A 27,805-nucleotide genomic window follows, 5' to 3' on the forward strand; every position below is an offset into this window, starting at 1 on the left:
TGTTACCAAAGTCATTACTTACTCCTGTCACCCTGATCACATGAACCCAAGTAAGCCTGCAGAGACACACTAATGTTTCAAATGTGTTCATTCTATATGATTTGAAATTGGATCTCACTTGTACTGATATAATAGTGAGTACAATTGTGTAAATATTTTTTTAATACAATTAAATGTGTTATTAAATGCTCTCAGTGGCAACACGTGGTGTTCAGTGTAACAGCTCCTTACCTCCCTGGTGTGCAAGTACCACTGATTGGAATTCACTGACGTAGACAAGCCAAACACACACACACACACACCCATTCATCCCTATTGTTTTATCCTTGCTCTCGCAGGTGTGATTCCAGCTAATGGTGAGGTGGAGCTCATGGTGACCTTCAGTCCGTTCCAATATGAAACTTCTCAGGCCACCATCCAGCTGGTCATCTCACAGTTCAATACCAAACCCTACCTCTGCACCATCACTGGGAGTTGTGCCCCAGCCCTCAGGTAATTAGAGCACAACATTTACAGGTGGCCGAAAAGACAATGAAACATTGTGTTCAAAGATTTTTACTCACTTTTAAAAATAGTTTTAATGAATGAAAAAAATGCAAGTTAACTGTTTGCTCTTTAAAGATTCACCATGGTGCATTAGAGGTGCACAGATAACACCGATACCATTATCTCACCCTCAGTAATGTCAACTTACCAGGAGCCACCAGAAATTATTTGTTTAAGGGGCGGTGATATGTTTTTCCTCCTCTTATCTTACTGGGCTATCTCCTACTCTAAATGCAGCTTTTACTCACTTCATGACAAGCTCACACCCATTCTGTGGGTTTTGTTGGCACTCTGTTATTATTATACATCTGTGTGTGTTTGTGTGTGTATAAAAAGTTATGTACAGTCTTAGTTCTTCCCTGTGGTGCTTTACTTAGTTTTCATGAGCAACAGAAATCCTGAATAATAGAGTGGAATAATGAAGTAAAGCCCTTCCCTTGTGCTATTCTGTAATTCCAGCTCCCAACCACCAAACGCATTTTGGCTAAAAACATGTACCCAGCTGGATTCAGAAAAAAATGGCCTTGCTGATTAGAAGTTCCCACTTGGAGCTAGTAAAAAACCTAATGTTTAGTTCTGTTCCCATGAGAAAGAGGGTGCTATCCATCACACAGCAGTAGCTCCATCCGCTGCACTGTCTTGGTGTTATCTCGGCCAAAAGTTAATAATTCATGAAAATAGCTTGGTAGCTGGTGCAGTGATATCAAGATGGATATGCCACCCGATGGATGTTTAGCATATAAAACATTCTCCCTCTGTTTGTCGTTTCCCGCAGTGGAACCAAATAAAGGATGAGATATGTGCGAGGGGAAGATTAAGAAACATATGCGACAGTCAATGTTTTTCCAGGTTGAGATGATGCCTGACACTCACTTGTTGCTCAGTGTTCCCATAGGTAGTGACTATTTCTAATATAAACAGATGATGATCGTTTTAATATCTGAATTACTTTGCTTCTGTGTTGTGTTTTCCATTAATCTAACCAATCTAATGCAATCTAATAAAACAGCCCTGCAGCATGTCCTTAAATAAATCCAGTAAATCACTGTGACGCTGATAATGTTCAGCTCTTGTTGACACAGTGTCAGAGAGGTGTTGTGTTTACTCTATGGTCTTTTAAAGCAATAATTAGTGATGCTGTTGCACTGGACTGCATCACTATATTGAGAAGTGTTTTGTCCACCCACATTTACAAAAATAAGGGGGACACTGGCACTGAAAAAAATGTGACAGCTGGGAAAATGTAAATATAATGAAAATTCTTTATCTGGCTCCTGACCTCATTACTCAGCCTCCCTGCCGCCCCCACACCCTTCAAGTCTCTAACTGTCCATATGTCACTATATAAACACTCCCAATTTAGAGCCATTCTCTGACAAGAACCGATCCTGAGATGAGTCCAGAGGAGAACCTGTGCCCGCCCTGTTCCAAATGTTTACCCATTACTTTTAGCTCACAGTTTCAGCTGTTTAGAAATTACATTGAGCACCGCTCTCAGTAGCTGTTCCACCCTTTTATCCAGTACTTTTAGCTGACTTTTTTCAAGTTCCAAATTCAAGTTCCACCAACTTCTTTTTCACTTTGATTTTTGCATTTTATTAATGACTTTGCAACCTCAGTTAGTTGAAAACAATGTCAGTTGTTTTCAAATTAGGGTTATATAGTGTTGAATCTTACTAATGTGCTCAATTCTGTTATAATTTAAGCAAGTTTTACTCCACCATGTTCACTTTTACTTATTTATTCCTCTGCATGATAGTGAGCGGGAAGGAAAGTCGGGTCATGCCAGTGCAGTGCTTGCGAAATGGAAAGGATCTTCACCTGTCACTCAAGTGCCTCCCCGAAGTAAAACCAAATACAGGTTAATCAAGGAGGCTGACAAATCAAAGGTAGTGTATTGGTCAAATTAGAGAGGTTGGTTAGAAATACTGTAAACTGTAAGGGGAGAACTGTTCCTTCTGGAAATCACAGCTGTACTTTCACTCCACCTGTAATACTGATTATTTCTTGCAGCGGTGTGATTTATCCTTCATTTCTTGCTCTTATTTTTTTTTTTTTTTTACCTGTCCTCTAGGCAATCAGGGATCAGCCTGGGGTGAAGCCGCTGGTGGATGTTTCTACTCCAGCAGGGGTTGCAAAGATGCTGATCAAAGACACCAATAAACTGAGCTCTAAAGCCCTGAGGGAAGGTAGATGCAACCCACTGATTTACTCTTTCAGTTGTTAGTGAGTTGTTATGTTGTGACTTACGTGTCATCTCATCAAACCTGTTGCTGTGCGTTATAAATGAACTACACTGTATTAGGTTCCTGCATAACTCTTCTTTTGCACAAGTTGCTACCATAAGTGGTAAACCTCTCGTCTCTTATTTTGCTGGTATCTCCTTCGCTTCAGCCATTTCCTGTGGCAGCATGGTCAGTCTGCAAACCAAGCAGATGAAGGAGGCCCTGTTCATAAAAAAGGTTCAGCAAAACGTGAAGGAGGAGCAAGCCAACCACATCAGATGGTAGGTTCAAGTAAACTATTCAATTTCAATTGTAAGTCAAATAAAACGTATATGAACAGTTTTAGAACAGAGACAAGATGAAGCTGCACCAGCTTAGATAAAATGTGAAGAAGATCGAGGAATACACGTAACTAATCAGCAATGAGGGGATACTTACAACTACTGCATCCAGTTTCTGGAGAGAAAACACATGGAAAATACAGAGGCATTATGTTATCACACCAGTTAAACAAACTAGATGTCATGTGTGACATCAAAATTTTAGAGATGATGCAGCAAAAACCTTGGTTCAGTCTTATTTTTTTTATTTTACTCAGCTTTGAAGACATTCTGGAAAAAAACAATTACAGTACTTACAGAATTTGAAAAACTTATTTGAAAGCTTCTTGTTTTGGATGAATTTGTGTTACTCAGGAGAATGCCGACAGAAATTCAGTGTATGAATGATTTACTGTATATTTACTGAAAGATTCAAGGACTTCTGGTCCATACATCCACTACTGGAAAGAAATAATATACACCACTTACCAATTACACCAATAACCAATTACATTTAAGTTAAGTGGGCACTTATGTAAAAGAAGAACCTTTCTTTGTGTATTTTATTTAGTATATTGTTTTGTTTTTCATGAGTAATTAATATATACAGTATATTTCCTTCATTCAGGCAAGTTCATGTTGGTAAGGACCCTGTGTCAGAGCAAACCAGGAGGCAGATACTGGAGGAGAGGGAGGTTGCGTTGCATGATTACATGGTAAGACTTTTCACTTAGTGTGGACACTGAGAAATAGACTGTATATTTTTTACAGCAGGTTCTTTTACAGAACTGTTTAATGTAGAGCAGGAGTTTTCACAGTCCAACCCTGCCCCCCCTCCCCACCCCCATCACACAAAACAGACACAACTGAACCCCCTAAACTCCCTGTCCAATTATTATTCTTTGTCTTCCTTCAGTTTGGAGGATAGATTTGCTTCAAGTATTAAAACTACATTTCCAGAACTTTGGAGGACGTAAACAGTCAGTAAGCTTGCGTTTTTTTTTAGCCTATATTTGTTTACTCTTGGGCATATTGGCACCACTGTAGATAAATAATCACATATGTTAGAATCCATATGCATAACAGTTTCCTAATCTGGTTTAGTTGGTGCATTATTGGATCCACACTGTGATTTTCCCCATTTAAAATAAATCATCCTGCCCTGTCCATTCTGCATCTGTAATAGGTTGTATGGAGAGTCACAGAGGGTGTATGCAGGCTCAGCCAAAGTGACATCAGTTTTGAAATATGACTTTGTGTGTGTGTGTGTGTGTGTGTGTGTGTGTGTGTGTGTGTGTCCTGAAAAGTTATTTGAATAGTTGACAGAACTCTCACCGACACTTAACAGTACTTCCTCTCCCATCTCCTCTCCACCTGCACTGTTTATAATACACTCACACACACAGACATGTTCTCCTTTTACCACCACACATCACCACAGTTTAGTATTTTATGGGAACGCTGTTGTTTTTATGATACAAAGAGCTACTCTCCTCTTCTATTGGTCATCTGTGGAGTCTTGACTGCGGGCCAGAGCTTTAATAAGCCGACCCTTTTCCTTTGTTTGCATGAAAAGGTTTACAGTTTTGCAACATCACCATAACAAAAATAGAAAGAGCAACATCTACTTTTGTTTTTATGGCACATACCTGCTGCTCTGCTCCTTACAGGTTTCTCACTAGTTTCTAACAAGACACTAGTTTTATTTCTTATGCAAATAATATGCCTTATCGAATATATTGTATATGTACTGTTGATTGTGTTGTAGGTGAAAAGGGGAGATTTAAGTGAAGAGGAAGAATTTGCCGCTGGACGAGCTAAACTTTCCTCCAGACGAGTGCTTTGTGAAGCTGGACAGGTAAATCTCTACTTTGTATGTTTGCTTTGACTCTGAACCTTCAGATTTACTTTGTCGGTAACATGAAAATTAATAACTCCCCACATGAATACCTCATTGGTTGTGTAAGATGTTGTGTGTGTGTTTCTTTAGCCCTAAGACGGCACAATATCTCTGCACATCAAAAACTAAAACATCTTGGTTGCAAATACAGTACACACAATGTTCAAATAATGCTTAACATATCTATATTTTATCATGGTAAATATATCGATAAGCCTTCATTGAGTCATAGAAAATCAGGATAGCACTTTATTCTTCTTTGTAGACCAGGAGTTTTACTTAAAACCCTGTCTCTGAGTGGTCTTAGATTAAATGAATCTGTTGCTTCCAGCCCTTTTCTGCAATTTAATTCAATCCAACTTTCACTTTTTACAATCCTACTGTCTTTTGTCATTTAAATACTCCAAGCTGAGACCTCATGAAATTTTTCATATGCATTCCATGTAACGATGTGAAATGAGCGTATGAAAGTCAGCAATAAATGTCTCTCTAACCTCTTGCCTAGGCCCCAGAGGGAGCCCCATCCTTCCAGTTTTACCCCTGTTTTCCGTGGGAGCTGAGACAAAGAGCCCTCAGACTATTCCAGCAGGCAGCACGCAAGGTACAAACATCCCAGTACTGTAAAGTCACTGAGGTACATGCGCCTATGCACACATGTATGAGCATTTGCTGGGATGCACAACAACACATACACACACACTTTCGTCTTCCCTCAGGAAAAGACTGGTGTCCCTGCGGCCCTGTCCCTTTAGTTCAGTCATGTGTAAATTCCTCACACTAAATGTATAATATTCTTTACAGTGCAGGCAGTTCTCCTGGACGCAGTGTGTTCAAGTAAAAGCACAGTAATCTCAAGTGGCCTCTTAAAGCCACGGGAGGAGCATGATTCTCTTATCCTAGTGAAAAGTATAAGCACCAGTGCTATTGCTGAACACTGAGCTGACCTAATAGGCTCTTATTCATGTGGTAGGATAATGTGGTAATATAAAATACGAGCAAAAATATAAATATGTGTTCTTCTCATTGTCATGTGAGTTATGAATATATAGAAAATCTTTAATTGCCTGAATGTTTATTGGCAGATAACCCTCACACAGTATTCTGTGGCTGGTAAAATAAAAGTCATTTTTATGACTGGATAGTGGCAATATCAAACAAGAATTTCAGACCCAAGGATATAGAGTTTGAGGACTCAGTATAATAACCATAGGCTTTTTATGATTTGTCTGTTTAAGTTTAGATGTGGGGGTCATAATCTGACACTTTAACTAGATGATATATTTACATTACCATGATCCAAGACTAGCCAGGTCTTGGATCATGGTAACCTTGACCTGCCTCTTTCTGATGGCAGGTCAAGGTGACGAGTGTCGTTGCATATTATCTTGAGCTGGTTTCCATGATGAGAGAAACAGAGAAGTTAAACAATATTATGCAGGGTTTAAGACCTTTTTGCCTCCATGTGGAATGAAGTTGAACATGTTATTTATGGTTATAACAGTCAATGATGGAAAACCAGCTGGGATAATAAGGCCTTCAAATATTTGTTTAGTACCTGAATTTATGGAAATTTATACAACATATTTGTCAGGACTTATCAGCCGCATATAACCGTAATTCCTGGTAATATAATGAATCCATTTACTTCACCTGGACTCAGACTGGCAGTGGAAAATGGATGGTTTATTTAACCATTTCAAAAATAATAAGTTAAAAATAAACCTGCAGGTACCCTGTTACAGGACTCATTCACCAGTAGTAGCACCAAGCTGTTCTGCTCTGTCACAGGTTGTGATCCGATGTCGCATGAACCGCAGACTGGCGTGTTTGAAGAAGCTGGCAGACAGCGTGAAGCACCTGCCCTCGGCACAGAAAGGTTTTGATTATCCTATGATCTCCTCATTCAGAAATAATCTCGTTATGCCGTGTCAGTACAGCATGCCTAATTGAATTTATTTCTCGAGGTAAAATTGAAATGAAATCCCTTTAGGTTATTATGAAGTTCTTGGAACATATATGCACGCCTCAGGAACGGAGCTATTTGTGGTACTCTGTGCATTTAGTTATACTTTGAATATTGAACGTTTCCCACTGACCTGAACAAACAATGATCTGAAGAAATCTAACACTTTTTTCATTTAGTAATCGTCTCACTTTTTCTTTGTTAACTTCAGTTGAAGAGAAGAAGACAGGTGATCTGAGGGTCTCACCAGACAAAGTCTTCCCATTTTCCTTTCCCATTTTCCCTGATGAAGATGACCCACTGGTGAGTGTGCTACATATTTACTGGACCCTCACAACTAACTGAAAAAATGACAGTCCCGATTCTGATTACAACGTGTTGTGTCCTCGGGTTTGAAGTGTACCTGCTCGTAAAGAAAGTAATCAGCAGCTCGTCAGCAAAAGAGTTTGATCACTTCTGTGAAAATCAGTTTGTCTTGTTAAATTTCAAATGAACTAAATAGAAGCTGATATGTAGAAGACAAGAAACCACTGAAAAGTGAGAGCTGGCTATTGTCCTGCACATGAAACAATTCTCACGTATTATTTCCCTTGAAAGGCGTCTTTGATCTAACCATGGAATCAAAGAGAAAGCACAGTTTCCCGCACTTTGATTAAATCTTTCATTTCCCAGATGCCCTGCAGAGAAAAGGCCTCGGTGTTCAACTGAACAAATAACGCCATTTGTCTCCTTGATATTTCTAGGCTCACAGTCATTTGGTCCCAGTGCCTGTGGATCCCGTTGATGTGACTGTGACAACACAAATTCCTTTCTTCAAGCTTCAAGTAGGTATTTACTGCAGCACCTGCTCATCTGAGCATCTCACTTAGAAATCAACATGGGAGTCAGGATATGTTGATGTACTTGTACTTCAGTCTATTCACTAAATGTCACTTCATACTACTGTTCCACTACATTTCAGAGGGATGTATTGCTCTTGTACATGATAAGCTTATGAAATATAGTGGTTGTTAAAGATTAAAGCAGTGGTTCCCAAGCTCTTTGGCTTGTAAACCATTACAAAAAATATATATAAAAGTTTAATAATGAAATATATAATTATTGATAAGTCACAAGGGCCGTAATGGAGTCTCTTCTGACCATATTATTGGTTTACATTGCTTTGTCTCTCCAGGTTCCTCAGCACTATAAGCTCATGGGATACCAGCCTGTCTCAACCTGGGAGGCGTTTAATTCTTACATCCCAACTACTTTGGCCAGATCACTTCGCACTGGAGCTCTGGTAACTATACAGTACAATACAATACTATACATTTAGGCAGTATTGTAGAAATATAATCATTCATTCACTACATATCATCTATCATGTGTCCTGTTCAGGAGGAGGTTGGAGCCCAGTCTCTCCGAAAAGTGGAGGCCAAAGCAGAGAAAGAAGAGCGACATGAAAATAAAGAGGCAGCTGTGGAAGCAAAGGAGGCTGTCGGTCTCAGCTTCACTGCCCCTGAAGCTCTGCTCAGACCTCTTCCTGCAAACCCACTCCGAATCTTTGTGAGGCTTCTCATTCATTCCCATTAATCCAGACAAACTTAATTAACTTAATTCAACTCGTATTGTTTCTGTGTTTATCTCATGATGCTGTGGTTTAGAACCCAGCTCCAGGCCTGCAGACTTACAAACCCGCCCCTAAATACCTGGAGAGTGATCTGGAGTTCCACCTCTGCCCTCTGCCCAGGTGAGAACAGTTATCTTTGTTATCCCTTTATTTCTGCTGAGCATCAAAACAGTTGTCCAAAAGGAGTGTTTCTGTACGCAGGCACACTGTCCCTGAGAGCAACATGTGTGGAGCAAGGACACAAACTCTACACACTCAGAAGAAGTTTCTCGACCGCAAGGTGATTTTAGAGACGTTTAATCTTCTTTCTTTGGAAAGCTTTTACTCTTTTCCTTCAAGCACTTGAACCCAGTTTTAACCTTTTATGGTTCAACATGCAAGGAAACACTTTCCTGCTGCACTGAAATGTCTGATCTTTGAAACAGACTTTTTTTGAACGATGAGTCATCACTTTCAGTAAAAGTTAATCCAGCTCCCGTTTTAGACCTGAAATGTTTTGTTCCGATGCAGATGACTCTCTTTCTTGATCAACAACAGGAAGTGATACAAGGGGTTATGACATGGAAGAATTTTGACTCGATCACCTTGAACTGTCTGTCCAACCAACCTGCTCTCACCAGTGGCTGTGTCCTGCGCAGGTAGGTCAGAGCTGAAATAGATTTGTGCTTTTCTTGGATCAATAAAGTCATAGCTGTGTGGTGAATAGCCTTTTACCTACCTACCTTATTATTTGTAGAATAGATTTTAGCACCACATTTGACGTTAGCTGCTGGAGTTGGTACCTTTTATTACCACTACATCACTGTTTCCAGTATCAAGTGGAGCCATTTTTCCTCCTTTATGCTGAACAAGACAATAAGAATGACAAATTATCTCTTAATGAGAGCAGCAGGGCGTATTCACCCAGAGGGTCGTTCGTTAAACCACCCTCATGTGCAAGAAGCTCCAACTGGAGCATCGTGGGATCAAAAAGTACTAGTACATATTTACACTACCTGTTTACAAAGTACAAAGTGTTCATGTCTTCTGTCCATATCCTTTAAGTCTGTGCAGGAATTTGAACCCTTTGGTTGTAAACCTGCTTCTCCAGATTTGCCAATGTCAGAGGCAGAATTCTTGTAAAATATATCAGCCTATAAAAATGACACAATGGGAATGTGCAGCTCATTGATGGGTAAAATCAACAGAGTGTAATTCTTTCCTGACTGTTCTTCAGCAGTTTATTGTGTAGCAGTCGTTTCTTTCCCCAAACGTATTGACCTTGACAGGACATTTGAATAAGTGAACCAGGCCTCTGGGAAGATGTGATTTGCATTTTTCACCAAAAATGAATTCAGTTAATGACAAAATCATTAGCAGATTATTTGATAGTGAAGATGATTGTCCACTTCAGCTCTTGTTACATTAAAAAGGTTTGTAAGACACAGAGCCTTGTCCAAACAGACAACTTGTTCCTGTCTACCTCCTTCTCTTTCCCTCTGTCTCTGGTAATACCAGGAGTAGCTGTTTATCCTCTCTGCGGCCCCTGACAAATTGCCAAGACACAGCATGAATATTTAAAAGCTTGGGATTCGACTCATCATCTCACACACAGAATTACAGAAACATGACTTCTCGCACTCTTCCAAAATAGATGTCTGAGAGCCACGTCCACGCAACCTCCAGCACCTGCCAGGTTGCGAGATGTCAAAGTGCCTACCTGTAACATATCCAGCAGAGCTTATTTTACATTCATGGAGTTGGAGTACATTACTTTGCACTTACAGCAGTTGTATTGGTTCTGATTCCATTTAATTCATTATAAAATGAGCTGCTTTTATTTTAAATCCCACTGAGGTTTTATATAAGTATGAGAATGCTGTACAGGATGTGTGCTTCTTGTATTCAGCAGCTCTGCTCTCGCAAAGTCGCCTGTAAAGTTGTACATTCTTAAAATTAGTCTTGGATGTTGAGATTAGTGTTCTCCCTGCAGGTTTTAGAACCTCTGATTTCATCAACCTGACGAAAGTGCAAATTTTCACTTGATTTCAATGAAAAACGACCACATTTCAGTAGTTTTCGATTGAAGTAATGAATTGATGTTACTGCAGTGATCTGCCTTAGTTCCAGTTTGTTTTACTTATTTTAAGAAAATAATGATTTTAAGACTTAGTGTAAACATATCATTTGGAGTGAAGGTAGAAATCTGTTTTTATAAAATCCTTCTTTTTCTATAGTACTGTTATCTCTCTCTGTGTGGAGAGTCTAGGTCATATGGAGGCAAAGAGCCCTGCACACTGTCTCCACGTACACTGTGAACTAATGATTTATTCAGGGTTTAGCCTAAATGGACAGTGAATAAATTATGATATTTTGATGTAGTGTATTAGTGAACATAGTGAGGGGCTGTCCTGTTCCATCTGTGGTGCACTCTGTGCTTCTCTACGCAGCCTGTCACAATAAATACAACTCAGGTGTGCAGAACACTTTCTACTTCTTACCCTTTATAGAAGATAATCACATGTATATTGTCATTTTCTTGCATGATAGAACTTCTTGTTCAAAGATGATTTCAGTAACAGAGTTGCAGAGCTAATGAAGCAGCGTACCCAAAGAGATCTGAAACCATTTTAAGTCTTTGTTTGACAAGATGCCCGAGTAATCTGGGCAGCCGACATGATGTACTCATGAATGTGTGGGTTTGACTACTGTTTTGTTACAACTCTCGCTCCTCACCTTCCTGTCTACTTTCCATCTCTCTTCACCTTCCCTATCTTACATAATCAGACGCTTGGCAAGGTAAAATATTCTCTTTATGCCTGTCAGCACTGATCTACAGGATAACTGACGATATATTGTTGTTTTTGCATGCAAGAGATGACTTTCCCCCGGCCTCCCTGCTCAGTCTCATTAATCCTCTATCACTGCCTCACTGGTTACATTCACAGTGTCTCTGGTTATCTTACAGACACAAACAGTATGGTTTATGTCAGGTGACCATAACAGCAGATGAGAACGAACTTGACAGCAATTTGACAGCAGGAGAAAGAAAGACGTGTTCTCCTTGTACTGTATGTGTGAATGAGTACAAGGACTCTGCTGTATCTCAGCTACCTACAAAACTCTGCAGGTACAGACTCTACTTATTTTACAGCTACACTGCTGTGAAGCACACCAACCTGCAATGTTCGTGTTTCTGTTCACTCTCAGAGCTCTCGCAGCATCATTTACTGCAGGCAGCTGTTTTCAGAGAACCAGCTCTAAAACCTACAGCTCAGCAGCAAACAGCAGACAGAGTCAGTTAATGACTGGCTAGAGAAACAAAATGAGCTTTTAGCAGCTAAGGAGCCAGGTATTTACATAACTCCAAATGAATGCGAATGATGCGCCATAACTGCTTGATGTGTGAATAAACAAATAGCTAATTAATATATCACCCAATTAGACCAAGGATTAAAAGCTTATATGAAATATGGTCAAAATATCTGAACTGAAACATCAAAATGCTGTTTCATAGTAATTTAAGCTGTGAATATTGGACTTTACTCTCAGAGTCAGTAGTGAGTTTACGAATAGTTGATGCACTCCATGTCATGCCACTTTGATTTCCCAGGCCTTTGCCATTATAAAGTTTCTGTTCAGCTTAGAACGGGGTTGCCTCCAAAAGCCAACCTGTGGCTTGTGCCTTTAAGTGGAATCAGCTTTCACTCAGGAGTATTTTTATCAATCCTGTCCAAACTGAGATTTCAAACCACCCTAAGCAGTCCTTTCATCTGAGTAAGACAGATATCTGACCATTATCTCGATTCGGTAATGTGTGGTCTGGCTCTTCAGGGGAAACAGCAGTGTGTGTGTTTGTGTGTCTCCCACAGGTCTGTCGACTACAGCACAGATATACTTCCACTTACAGCACCTCCTCCTCTCACCGCCCTTCCCGATGATTTGACACCGCTAATGGACAAAGCGTAAGCGCATACCACACTATTTACTCCATTGATCTTCAGGTTGGAAGCTTTTTCTGTCAGGTTTCAAGGAAGATCACGGCTTTGATGCTCTGATTATGTACGTTTATCCTCTTGCAGGTGTGAGGACTCAGGAGTCCAACTGACACCAGAGATGATCAGAGCAGAGTTCTTGTCTAGTGAAGCTCTGGTCTCCAATAGCAACCTCACCACAGGGACGACAGCCAGGTACTCTAAGTCTACTGGCATGGTGTTTGCATTACTGAGACAAAGATTATTCACAATGAAGTGCAGACTTGAGAGATAAGATTTACTTTTTGGGTACAACCAATTCTTATTTACCTAAAGGAAGCAAATCCCATGGAATAAGAAAAGGATGAATGTTGAAGTGTATCCTACTGCAATGCATCCTTTTAGTTTCAAGAGGTAGTTCTCAGGATAAACCAAACACGATTCATCCGTTACAGGCACCAGAGGGAGCTTCAGATGGACGTAGCCCACAGGTCTGAGTTCAACCAGATGGGAAAAAGAGTGATGACCAGGCTGAAGCAACTTGGAGACACCAGCAGAACTTCTCATTCACCGGGAGAAAACTGTGAATAAGCAAAGCACCCTCACACACTTCCTCACAGAAACCTGCAAACAGGCTGTGTGCGCACACATACCGTACTGCATACACACAGTCATACCAGTAAATGCATTAATTGTCTGCGCTGCCACTTCTGTAAAATAAAACCGGGTTACTTTCTCGCCCACCTATAAGCCTTCCTCCCACCCACTCAAAATTGCCAGTAAGCTCCTGTGCTCTTACGAAGCCTGGAAATTCGTTATCCCTCCGCCCCCTCAGATCCATATGTAAGCACAGCTGTAGTATATTCTAAGAAGCTACATCACGTTACTGCAAAAATGATAATTCTGCATTTTGATACTGTAGTTTGCTTTGGTGACTACAGTTATCACTATTAGACCCTAAATATGATTTGCTTAGAGAATTTAGTTTTTAGAGGAGCTGACAGTCTGTGAGCTCACTGGGATGGAGTCCAGTGTCTGCTCTCACCCCTAGAGGGAGCTCCAACTCTATGAGTTTGACAATATGAGCAGGTTTCCATATATATTTGTCCTTCAGTGGATGTGTGTGTGTGTGCTCATTTAATGGCAGTGTACTTTAGAAAAATACAGTGGAAGTACAGTGCCTATTTAAACCCCCTCCTACAGCCACACACATACACACAGTGCTTTTTTTTTTTTTTTTTTAAAGGATGACATTTTGTAGAAATGAGGTTGGACCCACACAGGAAGCCTGTAGCCACACTGCTTCACTGTCAGAATACACTGAGGTAACAGCTCAGTGTGGATTTTAAAGGACAGTGTGCTTGTTTTCACTGCAGCTAAAATTCCTTTGAGAAGTTTATTGAATTATTAACATTCACGTAATCAGATTTTTTCTGCTTTGTACAGGTTTAGACTTATATAGATATATATCTATATCTATATAGGCTTTACGGGAAGCAACACTATAGCTGCATTTTTAATTAAAGCCACAGCAGTGATATGCATTTAATAAGTAATAGGCAGCATAATAATAGTTACAGAAACGTGTATGTGTGAGAGAGACAGTGTATGTCTGATATGTGTGAAGAGACAGAAAGAGAGGAAATGAGTTACTGTACAGCAGCATACTCCTGGTACAGTTCAGTTTGTATAATTTATTCACCCAGCAGTCAGCATGTTTTATTCCATCTCCAGGAAAATTATAGCATCTACCATGGTTTAAGTTTTCACCCCACAAATATAGAATCTATTCTTCTTTTCTCTGTCCTGCTTGGAAAATGAAGTATTGGTTATATAGTTTAGCTAATTCCGCTTCAATTTGTGCAGCAACCCATGGCAAGAATTTAGCCTTGTGCAGTTGACACGTTCGCAAAAAAACAATGACCAGACGGTCCTCAAAAGTTGTCCTCAGTGGTCAGAATCAAAGCCAGAGGTCAGTTGTGAGAGTCAGGGCCTATTGCTGTCTCTGTACTCCATCGCCTGCTGTTTACAACTCCTGGGACAAACCAGTAATAACCAGCAGCAACGGATATTACTGCAACTTTTTACAGTGGCCCCCTTTTTTCTGTCTATCTCTCTCCATTGAACACACTCCATCCCTGGCTCACCGTTACTGCCTGTTCCTCACTCTTCACTTCACACCTTACACCGAATTACTCCCTAACACTTCCTGGGTGAGAGATTGTGTTGCGGTTTTGCCTCAGAGTAATGGCTCCTCAGAGATACTACGTTCTCCCTGAAATTCTTTTGACTGGCAACTCAGCAACTTCTGTCAAAAGCTGAAATAAATTTGGTTCGACTTTGAACAAAGTCCTTGGCGTAGTCTGTGTGTTTGGAATGTCTTCAAGTAGAGCTTTGAATGGCTTCAAGACCTGAGGCGTGCAAGATGTATTTAACGTGAAATATAAAGCACTTACTCTCGAGGCTGTTTGAGTGTAGAATAAAGCTAATTTCTTAATTTTTGAAACCATTTTGAACTGAAAGGAGTTAATTCATGTGTTGAACCAAAGACAGAACAGAAGGTGGAAGTGTCAGAAATGTGGAGGATGGTCTGGTCACTGTTCATGACAGAGTGGAAGCCAGAGATAACGAACATGAAATCTCCATGTCAGCTGTTTACCCGGCATAAATGACTTTGTACTGAATAATAGCCCTGACATCTTCACTGACTATTTCTGAACTCGGCTGAGGGTCATGCAAATGTTGAGTCTGCTCCACGTCTTGGCCTTGGTGATAGAGAGAGGCATAATGGCTGTGGCAGTGGCGAGGTGCCCTGAACCGTTTGCAGGGCGAATGAAAGGCCTATCTAAATTAAGTGATGGCACGCTTCGACTTCTGTCAAAATTGAGCGCATTTAAGTGGAAGGAACAACCGTGCCGCCACACCACGGACATGTTTGGGACTTTTCCCTCTCAAGCTTGGCTTATAATGGAAGCAGATCAGAAAAGCGGGAACAGTTGAATGGACTCTGTGGTCATGCAGTTGCTGCTGTTTTTCCACCTACTCAGAATCAGAGCTCCGGAGGTTTTGGGTGTCTTTCGTCCTAACTGCTCTCTCTTATTTGAGGACAGGAGCGTTCCACAAGGCAAATGCAGCTGATTTGATTTGGCTGGTTTTAAGAGGTTATTGGGTCAAATTAGTCAGGAGTTAGTTACAGTAGGAATTATTCTTTTTTTTCTGTTAGGTACATATCTGAACCTTGATTGAATGGTTGATTTATTCATTGATCAGTTGGCTGTTCAATACTTTTTTCAGTCACCAGAGTTGCTTTATAAGCCTGAGGTGGTTTTGTAATCTTGGGAAAATAAGGAGCCAGAATCTCAGCATCATCACTTAGACCCAGAGTGCTAGGTGATTTCAAAAAGGACAATTTAGTCTTTCTCACTTGCACACTTATCATTATGGTGCTAAAAGTCTGGTTTCTTTTAAATGTCAGAACCGTCATCTCTCCGTGGCCTGCAGCTTTTTTTTTTTTCATAAACATGCCAAAATTATGAGTCACCTTTGAGTGAGCTATATCAAGGGGCTGTGTGTTTTTTTTTTTTTTTGTTTGACGCACTTAAGCTCAAGTTATTCTGTGTTGAATGAAAAAGTGAAAATGTGAACGATGTTATTCTCTTGTCTGGTCAGTGGGCATATTTACCTTTCCTTTAAATGTCACTTACTTTTTTTCCATTCATCATACTGAGCCTTCATGTGCCTTCTTCTTTTACTCACTGAACTTGTACTTTGGACCAAATTCATCCTTTGTTCTGCATCTCTCTACCTTATGAAGAGAGAAATTGCACTTAATAACCTTTATCAGTGATGTGATTGTGTGTGCAGTGTTAATACGTCGCATTTTGGAATGTCAGTGTTCTGCAACCCTTGACGTAGCCTTAAGCAATGCTAAATTGTCTGGGAAGTGTGGTTACAACGCTTCTAACGCTATCAGTCTCTGTTAGCTTTATAAAATAATTTCTTCTTACTGTTAGCCTCTACTAAATGCTATTAGAATGTCAGAAATGTGAAAGCTGGACGCTGGAAGAGTTATGATGGATTCGTAGATGCCTGAATAAATGGAAGTCTTTAGCTGATCAGACTGAGCTCAAACCGAGCGCTTTGCTTCCTTATCCAAAATGGATTTGGCACATTAACAAATCTCCGTCTCTCTTCAAGGAAACATTTCCCCCTGCCATTGCATTAAAGTGTTGTCCAGGCGTCATGGCCTTAAGGCAGAGAAGCAGAGATGTGATGGAACAGATTCTTTACTCAGTCCTGCTCCTAGATAGATGTCCTGGGGGGGGGGACTGAGAAAAGACGCCAACAAATGTTTAACTCTGCCTCCTGGAAAGATTGGTTTGAATTCAACCCAGACGAGCCGAATCAGAGTAGTTCAGGACAGAGCTGGGTCAGAGAGGGGAGGAATCAGCTTAAGGTGAACCTGTAGGTATTGGCTCTATCATCATGTCGTCATATTTGCGAGTGTGTGAGTTTCTGTCTAATCCCACCTTTACCTGACATAGTCATCTGTCACAGTACCCAACCATTTGACAGAGGGTCTAATTCTCTTGATCCTGTGAAAGAAAAAGGGCTAAATTAAATCTGGGTACTCTTAAGAGTATGTTAGAAGTCAGGACAAGGGTTTGTTCCTGTGTGTCTGTCTCTGTGTAAATGTTCCTGAGCTGGAACTGTTTGCTTTTGTCTCTGAAGGACAACAAGTAGAGACTACTCATGCTGCGTGTACACACTGAAATTTTAACTGGACTACAGTGATTTTTTTTTACAAAAGCAGTAGGAGTAGTAGTTGCTTGCAAACTTGTCTACTAAGTGGCTCTACAGTCCCCAGAGCTACTCCTGCCACACAGATGAGGCTCGAGTCCCATCTTTTTTAAATGTTACATCACTTTTATCGTTGTTGTTCCTTAGTGGGTCTAATTCAGTGTATGACAGACCAGAAATATGATTCAAATCAATACCTGGAAATGCGTTTCCAAAGATGAACTATGAAAGAATCTAAATTTGGAGCACTTGTCAGTTTGATTGGCGGTGAATGTGGCTGGCTGCATAAAGAGCCGTTGCTTTCATTTCACGTTGTGAGGGGTGTGCACTGTAGCATTAAATAGGCCACCAACACAAAACAGGGACCACATAAATCCCCCTGACATTTCTGCGGCCGGAAATCCAAATGTTTATTTTTTGATGGAGAAAAAAAACAAATGGCAAATAAAATCCTTTTTTTTGTCAAGGAGAGTGGGCAGGCCTTACCTTGGATTGGGTATTTCTGGAGCCTGGATAAAAAAAAAAACAGGAGAGACGAGGATGGCTACAGATCCTGCAGCTTTCAAGGCTGTATCACTGGATTTCATGGTTAAAAATTGCTTCTTAGTGCCTCATTCGATTCATTTAATATGTCTGAACATGTCACTATTCTGTCCCTCATGGTCAGAGATAAGAGAATGGTCATTAAGCCATCTGCATTTCTCTATCTCAGCTGTGGATCTCTGTCAAAAATCATTTCCCAGAGAAGGAAATTGGAGATATTTTAAGCTGTTTTTCTGTGGATGTGTTTTCTATTTAAAGGGGATCTTTACGAGATGTCGGGGTCAAGACCCAAATCACCACTGCTTGCGGGCATGAGCAGTAGTTCCGGCTACCTTATTAGAGACTTTCCTGTTCTCCTTGCTTCTTGTCTGTCAGTACCCTCGTGAAATTTCAAGTTTGTCAAGTTTGTCAATCTGCAACTTATAACCCCTAGACAATATGAGATATATTTTCTGTATTTGGCAAATGAGGTGATTGTGATTCAGAGTGTGGCTTGTTCTATCCTCTAAACGTTTTATTAAGACGGTGAAGAGGGTGACAGGGAAGTAGTTAGAGATGTTCAGAAGAGAGATGGAGAGAAGGCAGCACACATTACACCAAAACACAATTCTACCATAAAATGCTCTAAAACTGAACTTTATTTTTATGACACTTTTTAAAGCAAAGTTTACAAAGTACTTTTACAGTGAGTTAGGCTGTGTGTTACTTAATATAGTTTGCAAGTGGAGCCTTTGTACCTGCTGATCATTTAAAGTATCATGGTGTCAGCAGAAACTTCAGTGGCAGTCAATATACAGCGACTTAAAGGGAACCTGGGAGATGTGCTGTGCATCCTACCCTGAGTGAGGCATCAATATGAAACCTGTGGGGTATTTATCTCAGAATGGGATCCAGCCACCTAACGTCTGAGCCTGTTTGTCTTATCTAGTAAATGATCACTATCATGTAGTGCTGTAATAAGTTCAGTTGAAGTTTAAGAGCTGAAAGGAGATGAAATGTCCGTCGTAGCTTACAGCAGGATGTGTACAAGCTGAGATGGTGTCAGTTAAGTGTTGAAGTGTAAGCACTGACAGCAGTTGAAGTGAGTAGATTGAACATGAACGGTGGATGTTGTGGGAGTTAGGAGAGCTGAAGAAGTTTTATCGCTGTTGTTCAGAAGACTCGAAAATTCCCATAAGTCAGAAAGTTCACCCACTGTAAGCAGCTGAAATGTGAATTGGCACATTACAGCTGAAAGTGGTAGAACTGTTATTAAAAATGTACAAGATGGCAGCACTTTTTATGTTAGTTGGAGTAAGAAATGAAAGCAGTTGTGTCAGTTGACAAATTAGAAATTAAAGCAGCTGAATTGTTTAAAGTGTAAATGATGAAAACATTTGTACTGTTAGTTGAGGAGTAAGAGATGAAAACTGCCAGCTGACCTGAGTTACAGAGTGCTTGTTTCTGCAGTGGTGCAGTATCATTATGTTCCTGTAATATCCCTGATAGCTTGTTTTAATTAGGGTCATTAGAGAGCCCTGGACCTGCACCACTGTCAGGGCTAATCCTTTCAAAAGGCCGAGATTAAGGAGGAAAGAAACACTGCTCTTATATCACGCTTGGTGAGAAAGCACCATTGTAATGTAAGATAGGTAAAAACCCTAAATGGTCTTAACATTGGTGGAGTCCTTTCAATTAAAGCCACCCCCCCCCAGCAGTAACTGAAACTGACTCCATACTCTGTTCAGCCGTAAGACTTGAATGCTCACACGTGTTCACGGTAATACCTGAGAGTATCACCGTCACTTAAGGAAAGATGGCTCCAGTGAAGAGGCTCTTGGGGAGTATTGCTTTCAGCAACAGTTACCAATGCATGAGTGCTGTAGGAAGAGCTGTTTTTTTTATGTAAGACACAAAACAAGGTAAGAGAATCAGAAAGGTGGTTACTAGCTGCTTGTTTACCACTAATTAGCTTAGTAACCACAGCACAAACAAGTAAGCTTTACAGGCTCCAAGCTATCTGTCCAATTATTGAGATAGAAAAGCCCTTTGCAGACAACATTATTCCCAGTGAGTGCTTGTTGTACTGTAACATTTCTATTTTTTTATAATCTCTCTTCATTCTCATTTGATTTTATTATATGCAGGTTAGTTCCTCTGAGATTGGGCTCGCTTTGAAGGGAGACCTGGTCAAGAGAAAACAGGAGACTCTGAGACAATAGGCTTGATCAAAACACAGAGAGACTCCCAGTCTCGTAGTCAGTTGTCCCACAGTCACAGCTGAATAAAACTGGGATTTGTAAATTGTTCTGCGAGCTCAAAATAATTCAGGTTGCCTTGTGATGTCCCACCAATTAGAGAGTATCCAACATCTATTTCAGTCTGTTTATCCTGCCCGGTCTTCTTATCACTAACCGTACATAATTACATTCCACTGTGTACCTAATATTACTGCCTAACAGATACCATGGGATCTGAGGAATGCTTTCAATTACACTGTGCTTCAGAGTTTATACTCTTGCAGCATTTACTCACCTTATGGTCCGTTCTTTCCCACTGTTGCCGACTTTTCAACCTCTGAAAGAATTTGTATGTTGCTGCTCCACATTTCAGTCCGCCTTAAGAAACCGTCCTGTGAGGTGCTGATATTGTTGCTGTTTTTTTTTAACTTGGCAGTCGTTTCTAGTGTTGGTGCATTGCTGGTGCAACCACACAGAGAATTTGTGGAGTTAGCTGAAAGTCAGACCATCACATCATGTTGGAAGAGCAACAAGAGATTGTTGTGCAGTTTCTGGAGGAAAAATGTGTGATTGCTGCCAGATGTTGCTGCTTCCAGCTGCTGCTGAAGGAGTACACGTTGACAAGATTGATTAAGCTTCTTAACATAAGCAGATGAATCTCCATCACACATTGATGGCTAAAATGCTGCAAGACATTTTGTTGTGTTAACAGGAGACTGTTCAAAGTCTTTTAGTTGCCTAACCCTAACCATAACTTAACGGTTATGCAACCATGTTATATTACAGTGAGAATTTTTCAAGAACGTTGGAATTGAATGTAGAAAAATGGTAAACATGACCCAAAGATTTGAAGGATGATCAATACTGACCTTCTAGTCTGGCTGCAAGCTTGAAAAAGTTTTTCAAAATCGCCAGAAAAGTCAAGTCATTTTTATTTATATAGTCACAAATCACAAAGTTGCCTCAGAGAACTTAATTCGACACTCTGTCCTTAGACCCTCGCGTTGCACAAACTGATTGAATGTTGTTAAACTTAGCCCACACCTACAAGAGTTTGGAAAACAGTTACTGAAAAGTTCAGTTAAATTTGTAGTAGAAGATATTTAGTAAAGAAAATCATCTATAGAAGAACAGCTCATTCGTCATTACTCACTGGTCACATATTTGAAAATACTGAGCTACTAACCATGGGCCATGCTTTGTTTCATAGCATAGTATTTACGATTTAGATGTTTTTATGTATAGTTCATTAGATCCATGTACACACCCATAGACTGCAGACAGCTGTCATACAGATAAAGAATGTCATTTCTACCCCTTTTCCCTTTGTTTTCTCCAGGTAGAAGTGGAGAGTAAATTAAAACTCTTATTTGTTTGGGGTTTTGTTGACACTCGTCCTCCAATCATTTTGTGACGCATCAACTGCTCGCGCTGCTAATTTGAAATATTCAGTACGCTCCACTACACAAACACAAAGCGGGAAATGCACAGAATATCAATGAAAATTAGACACTTTACCATACTTTTATGAATGTATTATAATGCTAATTTATTCCTCCAACCTGTGTAAAACAGATAGTTATATTCCAACAATTAATTTAATGCACCATCTACTGATCATCATCATCATCATCAAGACCGCACAAGGTCAAATCTCTTGTAGTGACGACAAATTATGTGAAATGTCAGTTCAGGCATCTTGGTTGCGTGCCTGGTGCTAAAATTATTATTTGCTTCACTTTTTGTGTGCGTGTGTGTATGTGTGTGTGTGTCTAGCTCTGCTCCTCTCTCTCTTCTCCATCTGACATTTTTTGAGAGAGAGAGAGAGAGTTTCATTTTTAACCACAGCCAGATTTGTGTATCCTGCGGTGCACTGGGCTTTCTGCCGTGATCACAGATCACAGTGTGTTTGGTGAACCTTGGAGCCTCTTGTAACTTTTTTTAATCAAATAAATTCTATTTATGAAATGCCCACGATAAATTTTACACACCCCATGACCACCACAGGGATAACCCTTAGACTAGAAATATGGGAATCACTGGAGCTGACATTAAAGCTATAGTGAATTAGTAGTACCCTCCTTACCATTAGAAGTGTAACTTTAAAGATGTTGTATGGGCATTACAATATATATTATTTCAATATTTATCAAAATGAGAATTTCAGTATACAGTGTGTGCTTTAGATTTTAATGAACATCTATAATGTTCCTGTTTGCCTCTGGGGTGTTATGTGTGGTGGAAGGACAGGCGAACAGAAAGACAGATAGCCCAGGGCTGATTGTCCCTCTGCTGATTTCATCATGAGGGGCAATTACGCCTGTGCATTATCATCTCAAGATATCAACAGGCTACCGAGCCTGGACTCCTTTCATTTGAATTGCGCCTGCCCTCTCCTGTGCTGTGCTGCGTTTCAGAAATGATGTCACAGCAGGCAAACACCATGATCCACTAAATCTTTCCACAAACACTTGCTCAGCCAAGCCTGGCAGCATAATATCAACCGAATAAAATATCAATAATGACCACTGTGTAGAAATTTTTATAATAAACTCACAAAACTGCTTAACAGTTGAGAAAGATAAATAACTGAAACAAAAATAGTAAATATTAAATAAACTATTCAGCAATTTTGCAATAAATGAATTCATGAAGTTAACAAACAGACTAGCCAGAGAGAATAAAACAACCACGAATCCAATAATATTGAAGGTGAATATAAACAAACTAAAAGGAGGATTTACAGTAATATGAAAGTCATAAGAAGAGATTTAAAAGACACTATTGACTCTGCCAGCCTGAGTCCCCAGGCAAGTTGATCCAAAGCCAGGCTGAGCCAAGTCTTAAAAAAATCACTAAAACCAAGCAATCAATTATAAAACAGGACAGTAAAGCATGGGAGATATATACATTTATAATCTAAAGCCTTCCAGCAGAGTTCTGCACAGTAATAATTTTCAGGTTTTCTTGTATAGTCGGGTAAATGGGAAACAAAATATATAACCCTCACTTTCTCAGTAAAATTCAGGACAGATTTAATTTTAGCAGAGATGGAAAAAACCCAAATAGCCCTGTAAGTGTAGTCCTTCAAAACTGAAGCTCGGGCCAAATGGAGTTCCTCCATTCTCAAAGACAGGCCTAAGTGTTTATAAAGTGGATTGAGGGGCAAACTTGGCAGGAGTCACACTCAGGTCCATTAAATTTCAAACATGGGGCGGTTTTTAACATCCAGCTCCTAATGTGTGTGAAACAGTTTATTAGTTGGGTTTAGCTTGACTGACATACAGCTGGGTGTCATACATAATGTATTAACTCGGGGAGAGCATACATGGAGAATATTTGATGAGAAGTGAACCTAGTGTTTCACCACCGTATCAGTGACTGCGCACAGGCTGTTGCTTGACGCCACTGACACCATAACCTGAAATACCAACATTTGTTTTTTTCAGTAAACTTTCAGAGGCTACACACTCTGATCATTTAGACACAAACTTCACACATGAGCACTTTAAAGCTACTTTTGTTTTAAGTAAACTTAGGATTTATTGATGCATGTATGTTATTTTTACTGCTTTTAAAAAAACAAGATGCACATTTATTAAGAAATCTACCAGTGCAGAATTTGAAATGTATAATTCTAACTGGTTGTAGCTGTGAAAAGCAAACTGCTACGATGCACTGCCATTTTTACTGCTGACGCAACGGTGACATGTTGGGCCGTGATTATTGTCGCACGCCTTTTTATTCCGCTAATTGGCATCCAGTGTGATGTGACACACCTGCTGCATATGTGTTGTGTTGCTGCTGTGTTTCTGTTATGTTCCCTGCCCGCTGTGCATTAAATCCTATTCTGCTCTCCGAGCTTTTCTGATTTATTTAGAGATACAGGGGGTGCCACTCACAAGCTCCATCTCCGTGGCCTCAGGCGGACGTCGCCCAGCTACAAACAGGCCCAAGCAGCCTACAACTTGATTTAACCTTGGCACTCAATTTCACTATCGTCTAATCTGTGGAGTCAGGTGACGATGGGGAGCTCAATCTTGTGAAGCTACACCCCTAATGGTACATTTCACTGTCGGCGTACATGCATCTGGGGTGACCTCGGGCGAGAGAAAAAGCAGTTAGAGAGGTCATGGAAAGGTCAAAAAAGACCACACTGCGCACTAAAGGGCAAAGAATAGGACTGAATGTGCCGAGGGCGTCAGGGCTCTGTGAGGAATCCTGCACTCTGTCTCGTTCTGATCCCAGATAAACTTCCATTGCATGCGCTCTGCTTCATGCGTCGTCTGAGCTTCGTATTGATGGAGGATGCAGTGCGACAGCCACCTTTTAAATATGTGGAATGCTTTCAATTAAAGCGTGCTTTAAAGCTGCCTAAGTGGGATTTATGCTGCCAGGCTTCATCAGTGTGTGTGCACTCCGGGAAGGATTAAGGCTCATAGCACAGTTTTAATCTCAGATACAGATTATGACTCGGGTTTCTACGAAAGGCTTCACTACTGTCAGATACAGTATCAGTGCTAGACGTCCTCTGCATTCAGGATTTGACGTGTTCACCTTTCATTTGTGGCCCGTGTCTTTAACATGTAACAGTACAGATTCTTTCTTTACCAGACTTCTCTGAAAATCTGTCCTGCTTCTTTTCTCCAGCAGACGCCTTCAGCAGATGTGACAATGACAGGAGGGAAGTGGAAGAAGAGGAGTGAAGGAGATGAGACATCATCAACTTCAACTGTTCTTTAACCCTTATTAACACGTTCTTGTTAACACGCTCTTGCAGCAGCCTCAGGGAGGGAAGTTTCACACATTCACACACTCATTTATAATTAACATTTTTTACCAACAATTCATCATTTTGTCAAGCTGTTCTCAAAACTTTTTGATCCATACACATTGTTTTGTTGCACACAATTCGATTTGTTGCTGCTACTTTTGTTCTGCACAACGGAAAAAAAGTTATATATATATAGAGAGAGAGAGAGAAATGTTCTCCTCTTTGCTGCTGAGCAGTCAGTACTTTGCCTTGCTCAAAGGCATGTCAACAGTAGTCACTGAAGACACACAAGCCAGTCTTGTGCATTGCCTCCACCTGCCAAGGATTCCCATGCCACTCCGGGGCTTCAGACCATCAATTGTCCTGTCACAAGCCCACTTTTCGAACCCTCGGGCTCCCAAGTCACGGTCTATTTCCTGACCACTTATAGAGATTTGCTGGTTGGATGGAAGTGTACTCAACAGGCTTTCAGTACAGCCTGACCTACTGGCTGCTTCTGCATGTGGAGGAAGCTTAGCTAATGGTCTGTTTGCTGAGCCAAAGCTTCCATGGCATGTTTAGCGACTCTCTAAACCCACTGTATATGTTACTGGTGTTTTAGTCTTCATTTTAGTGTTTTAGTGTAGTTTTTATTTCTGTTTAATTAGTTGTATTTTTTAATATGGGTGGTCATTTTGAAGGCGTGATAACAGTTATTTTTCTTTTCATCAGGCAGTCCACCACTTTTGGTCCAGATTTAGTTTAGTATGAGATTTCATGGTCCCTGGAAGATGAATCCTGCTGATTTCCCTGTTGTGCTGCCATGTGGTTGATGTTTGTGGTTTTTAGTGAGACATCTCAACAACTATTAGATTAATGTCCATGAGCTCTGGCTCAGACAGTTGTGGTGCACAGAGGATGACGTGATACTTTTCATCTTGTGCCGTTGTCGGGTTTATGTGTATCTTTGAAGAAGCATAATTCAGCTGTCAGCCATAGTTTGTGTTAGTATTTAGGTCAAAGCACTGCTGTGTCTCAGTGCTGCCTCAGAGAGCCACCAGCATGGCTGCAGACTCTCAGCCTTGTTTTTGGTTTGACTTATTCAATTTGGGTCAGCTGATCACAGATCGTTGCTTTAACACCTGAAATGCCAAAACTAAAATCAGAATCAGTAGATAGTGTTTCTAGTTAGTTTAACCCTGTGAGACCTGAACTATGAAAGAATGGTCAGAAAATTCTAATTTTTCAGATATGAACTCTTTATTTGTCCCTTTGACAAAATGTAAAAAAAAATAATTAAAAAAATAAATTCTAAGTATATTTTATATTTTATACACCGATTTTCTGCTCGATATAACTACTAACTGTAATTATAAAACTGAGTAATACAACGTTTTAAGGACAAACTAACTATTCATTTAAAAAATATTGTAAGTGTTTCAAAGAAATTCTCACCATAAACCATGAAATGATCAACTTTCTTGACCCTGAGAAACACAAATGTGTGCTAGTGCGAGGCAGCCATTTTGAAAGAAAGAAAAAACACATGTCAAAACATTTGGAAAGTGAGGAGTGTCCACCAGGAGTTAGTATACGAGCATAAGAGTTCATCTAAAAGGGTTAAATGCAAAGTTTATGCTTGATGGTGATGCAATGAGTCCCAGAAATGTGGGTATCATATATGATACGTACGGGCTCACAGGGTTAACATGTAGCCAAGACAGTTTGTTGGGTTTTTTTTTTTGCAGGTAGTTTTTGTCTGTTTTTAATATTCAGTGCACAATATAACATTATATACCTGGGTTTTGTTTCACAGACAGTATGTAAGAGATGTATGTGTCTGTGTCGAACACAAGCACAGACACATTCTGCACACACTGCACTTGTCAATACAGCTGTATACATGACATTTTTTTATTACCCCCACATCCCTTCACTCACTTCTACACACACACGTTCATGCACACATACACTCACAGGTTGTTTATCATCCTTCCACGGTTTGAATAAGATTCATTTCAATCCATCAAGTGACTTTTTTACAACCGTTTAAAAGCATTTCATGTAAAATGTATATATATACATATATATTGGCAAATCTGCTGGCAAATCACTGAACAGGAATTTTACCCCTCCCAGACTGTCTGAGGCAGCTCTCCCTATCTGGGGTGTAAACGCACACAGTGGGTCGCTTTAGCCTGCATGCGTGTGCACAGGGCTAGTAATAATCTGTCAGCTATCATCACTGTCAGCGACGCTGCTGTTGAGTCCCTCCGGGATCACACATACACACATGTGCACGTACACTCAAAGGCAATGAAGGAGGAGTGACACAGCTGCTTGGGAGAGACAGAGAAGGGTGGGGATTACTAAGGGTTACCCACTGCTATTACAGTATGCATGCGTATGTAAGTGTGTGTGTGTAAGAGCGTGTCTCTGTCTTTATGAGGACCGAGTCGCTTCACAGTTGTAGATAGAAACAGAGCTTGTTAATTTTACTTATTTTACTTCTTAAATTCTTTCTTTGTCTACATTTGTGTGTGTGTGTGTGAAAACCTTGACCTGTTACTGTAATGTGTATGCTCCCACCTCACCTCTAACAATCCTTCATGATCTTTACTGCATGGCCCTTCAGAGAAACACCTCATGAGATGAAATATTGATTTCCCTACCACGCACACACACACACACCTACACACAGTGCCCTCCCACCTAATAAAAGCCTATGTCAAGGCCTCTGTGTACTTTAGGGTAATAGAGTATGCAGTTAAAAGGATCTGGGGGCTGTTGACTGCACTAATTCATCACTGGTTTATTTCTGTGTTCCACATTTCTCATAGTGCAGGTAGGCAGAGAAACACTGGAAGATGCATTTTACCTGAATGCTTAGCTTAAGTGTACTTTATTGAGGAACAGGTGGAGGTTATTTAAAACTTTATGGATTCAGTCCTGGTGAATCACAGAGCTCACA

The 27,805-nt window shown here is 40.3% G+C and overlaps 1 protein-coding gene across 1 annotated transcript in view; it reads left to right on the forward strand.

Moving 5' to 3' along the window:
• cfap221 (cilia and flagella associated protein 221) overlaps positions 1-24,868 on the forward strand; it is a 29,421-nt gene extending 4,553 nt beyond the window's left edge. Inside the window, exons 8-26 of the mRNA XM_041032553.1 lie at positions 339-492; positions 2,306-2,435; positions 2,621-2,735; positions 2,941-3,052; positions 3,720-3,807; positions 4,860-4,949; positions 5,497-5,592; positions 6,780-6,867; positions 7,166-7,257; positions 7,698-7,778; positions 8,129-8,236; positions 8,335-8,502; positions 8,601-8,686; positions 8,768-8,846; positions 9,104-9,204; positions 12,418-12,510; positions 12,628-12,735; positions 12,975-13,102; positions 24,732-24,868. Of these exons, the coding sequence (XP_040888487.1) occupies positions 339-492; positions 2,306-2,435; positions 2,621-2,735; positions 2,941-3,052; positions 3,720-3,807; positions 4,860-4,949; positions 5,497-5,592; positions 6,780-6,867; positions 7,166-7,257; positions 7,698-7,778; positions 8,129-8,236; positions 8,335-8,502; positions 8,601-8,686; positions 8,768-8,846; positions 9,104-9,204; positions 12,418-12,510; positions 12,628-12,735; positions 12,975-13,102; positions 24,732-24,787 (1,973 nt within the window). The 3' untranslated portion in view covers positions 24,788-24,868. The remainder of the gene's footprint in view (positions 1-338; positions 493-2,305; positions 2,436-2,620; positions 2,736-2,940; positions 3,053-3,719; positions 3,808-4,859; positions 4,950-5,496; positions 5,593-6,779; positions 6,868-7,165; positions 7,258-7,697; positions 7,779-8,128; positions 8,237-8,334; positions 8,503-8,600; positions 8,687-8,767; positions 8,847-9,103; positions 9,205-12,417; positions 12,511-12,627; positions 12,736-12,974; positions 13,103-24,731) is intronic.
• The last annotated feature ends 2,937 nt before the right edge of the window (positions 24,869-27,805 follow it).

Source organism: Toxotes jaculatrix, chromosome 24, assembly GCF_017976425.1.
Source record: "Toxotes jaculatrix isolate fToxJac2 chromosome 24, fToxJac2.pri, whole genome shotgun sequence".
Taxonomy (NCBI): Eukaryota; Metazoa; Chordata; class Actinopteri; family Toxotidae; genus Toxotes; species Toxotes jaculatrix.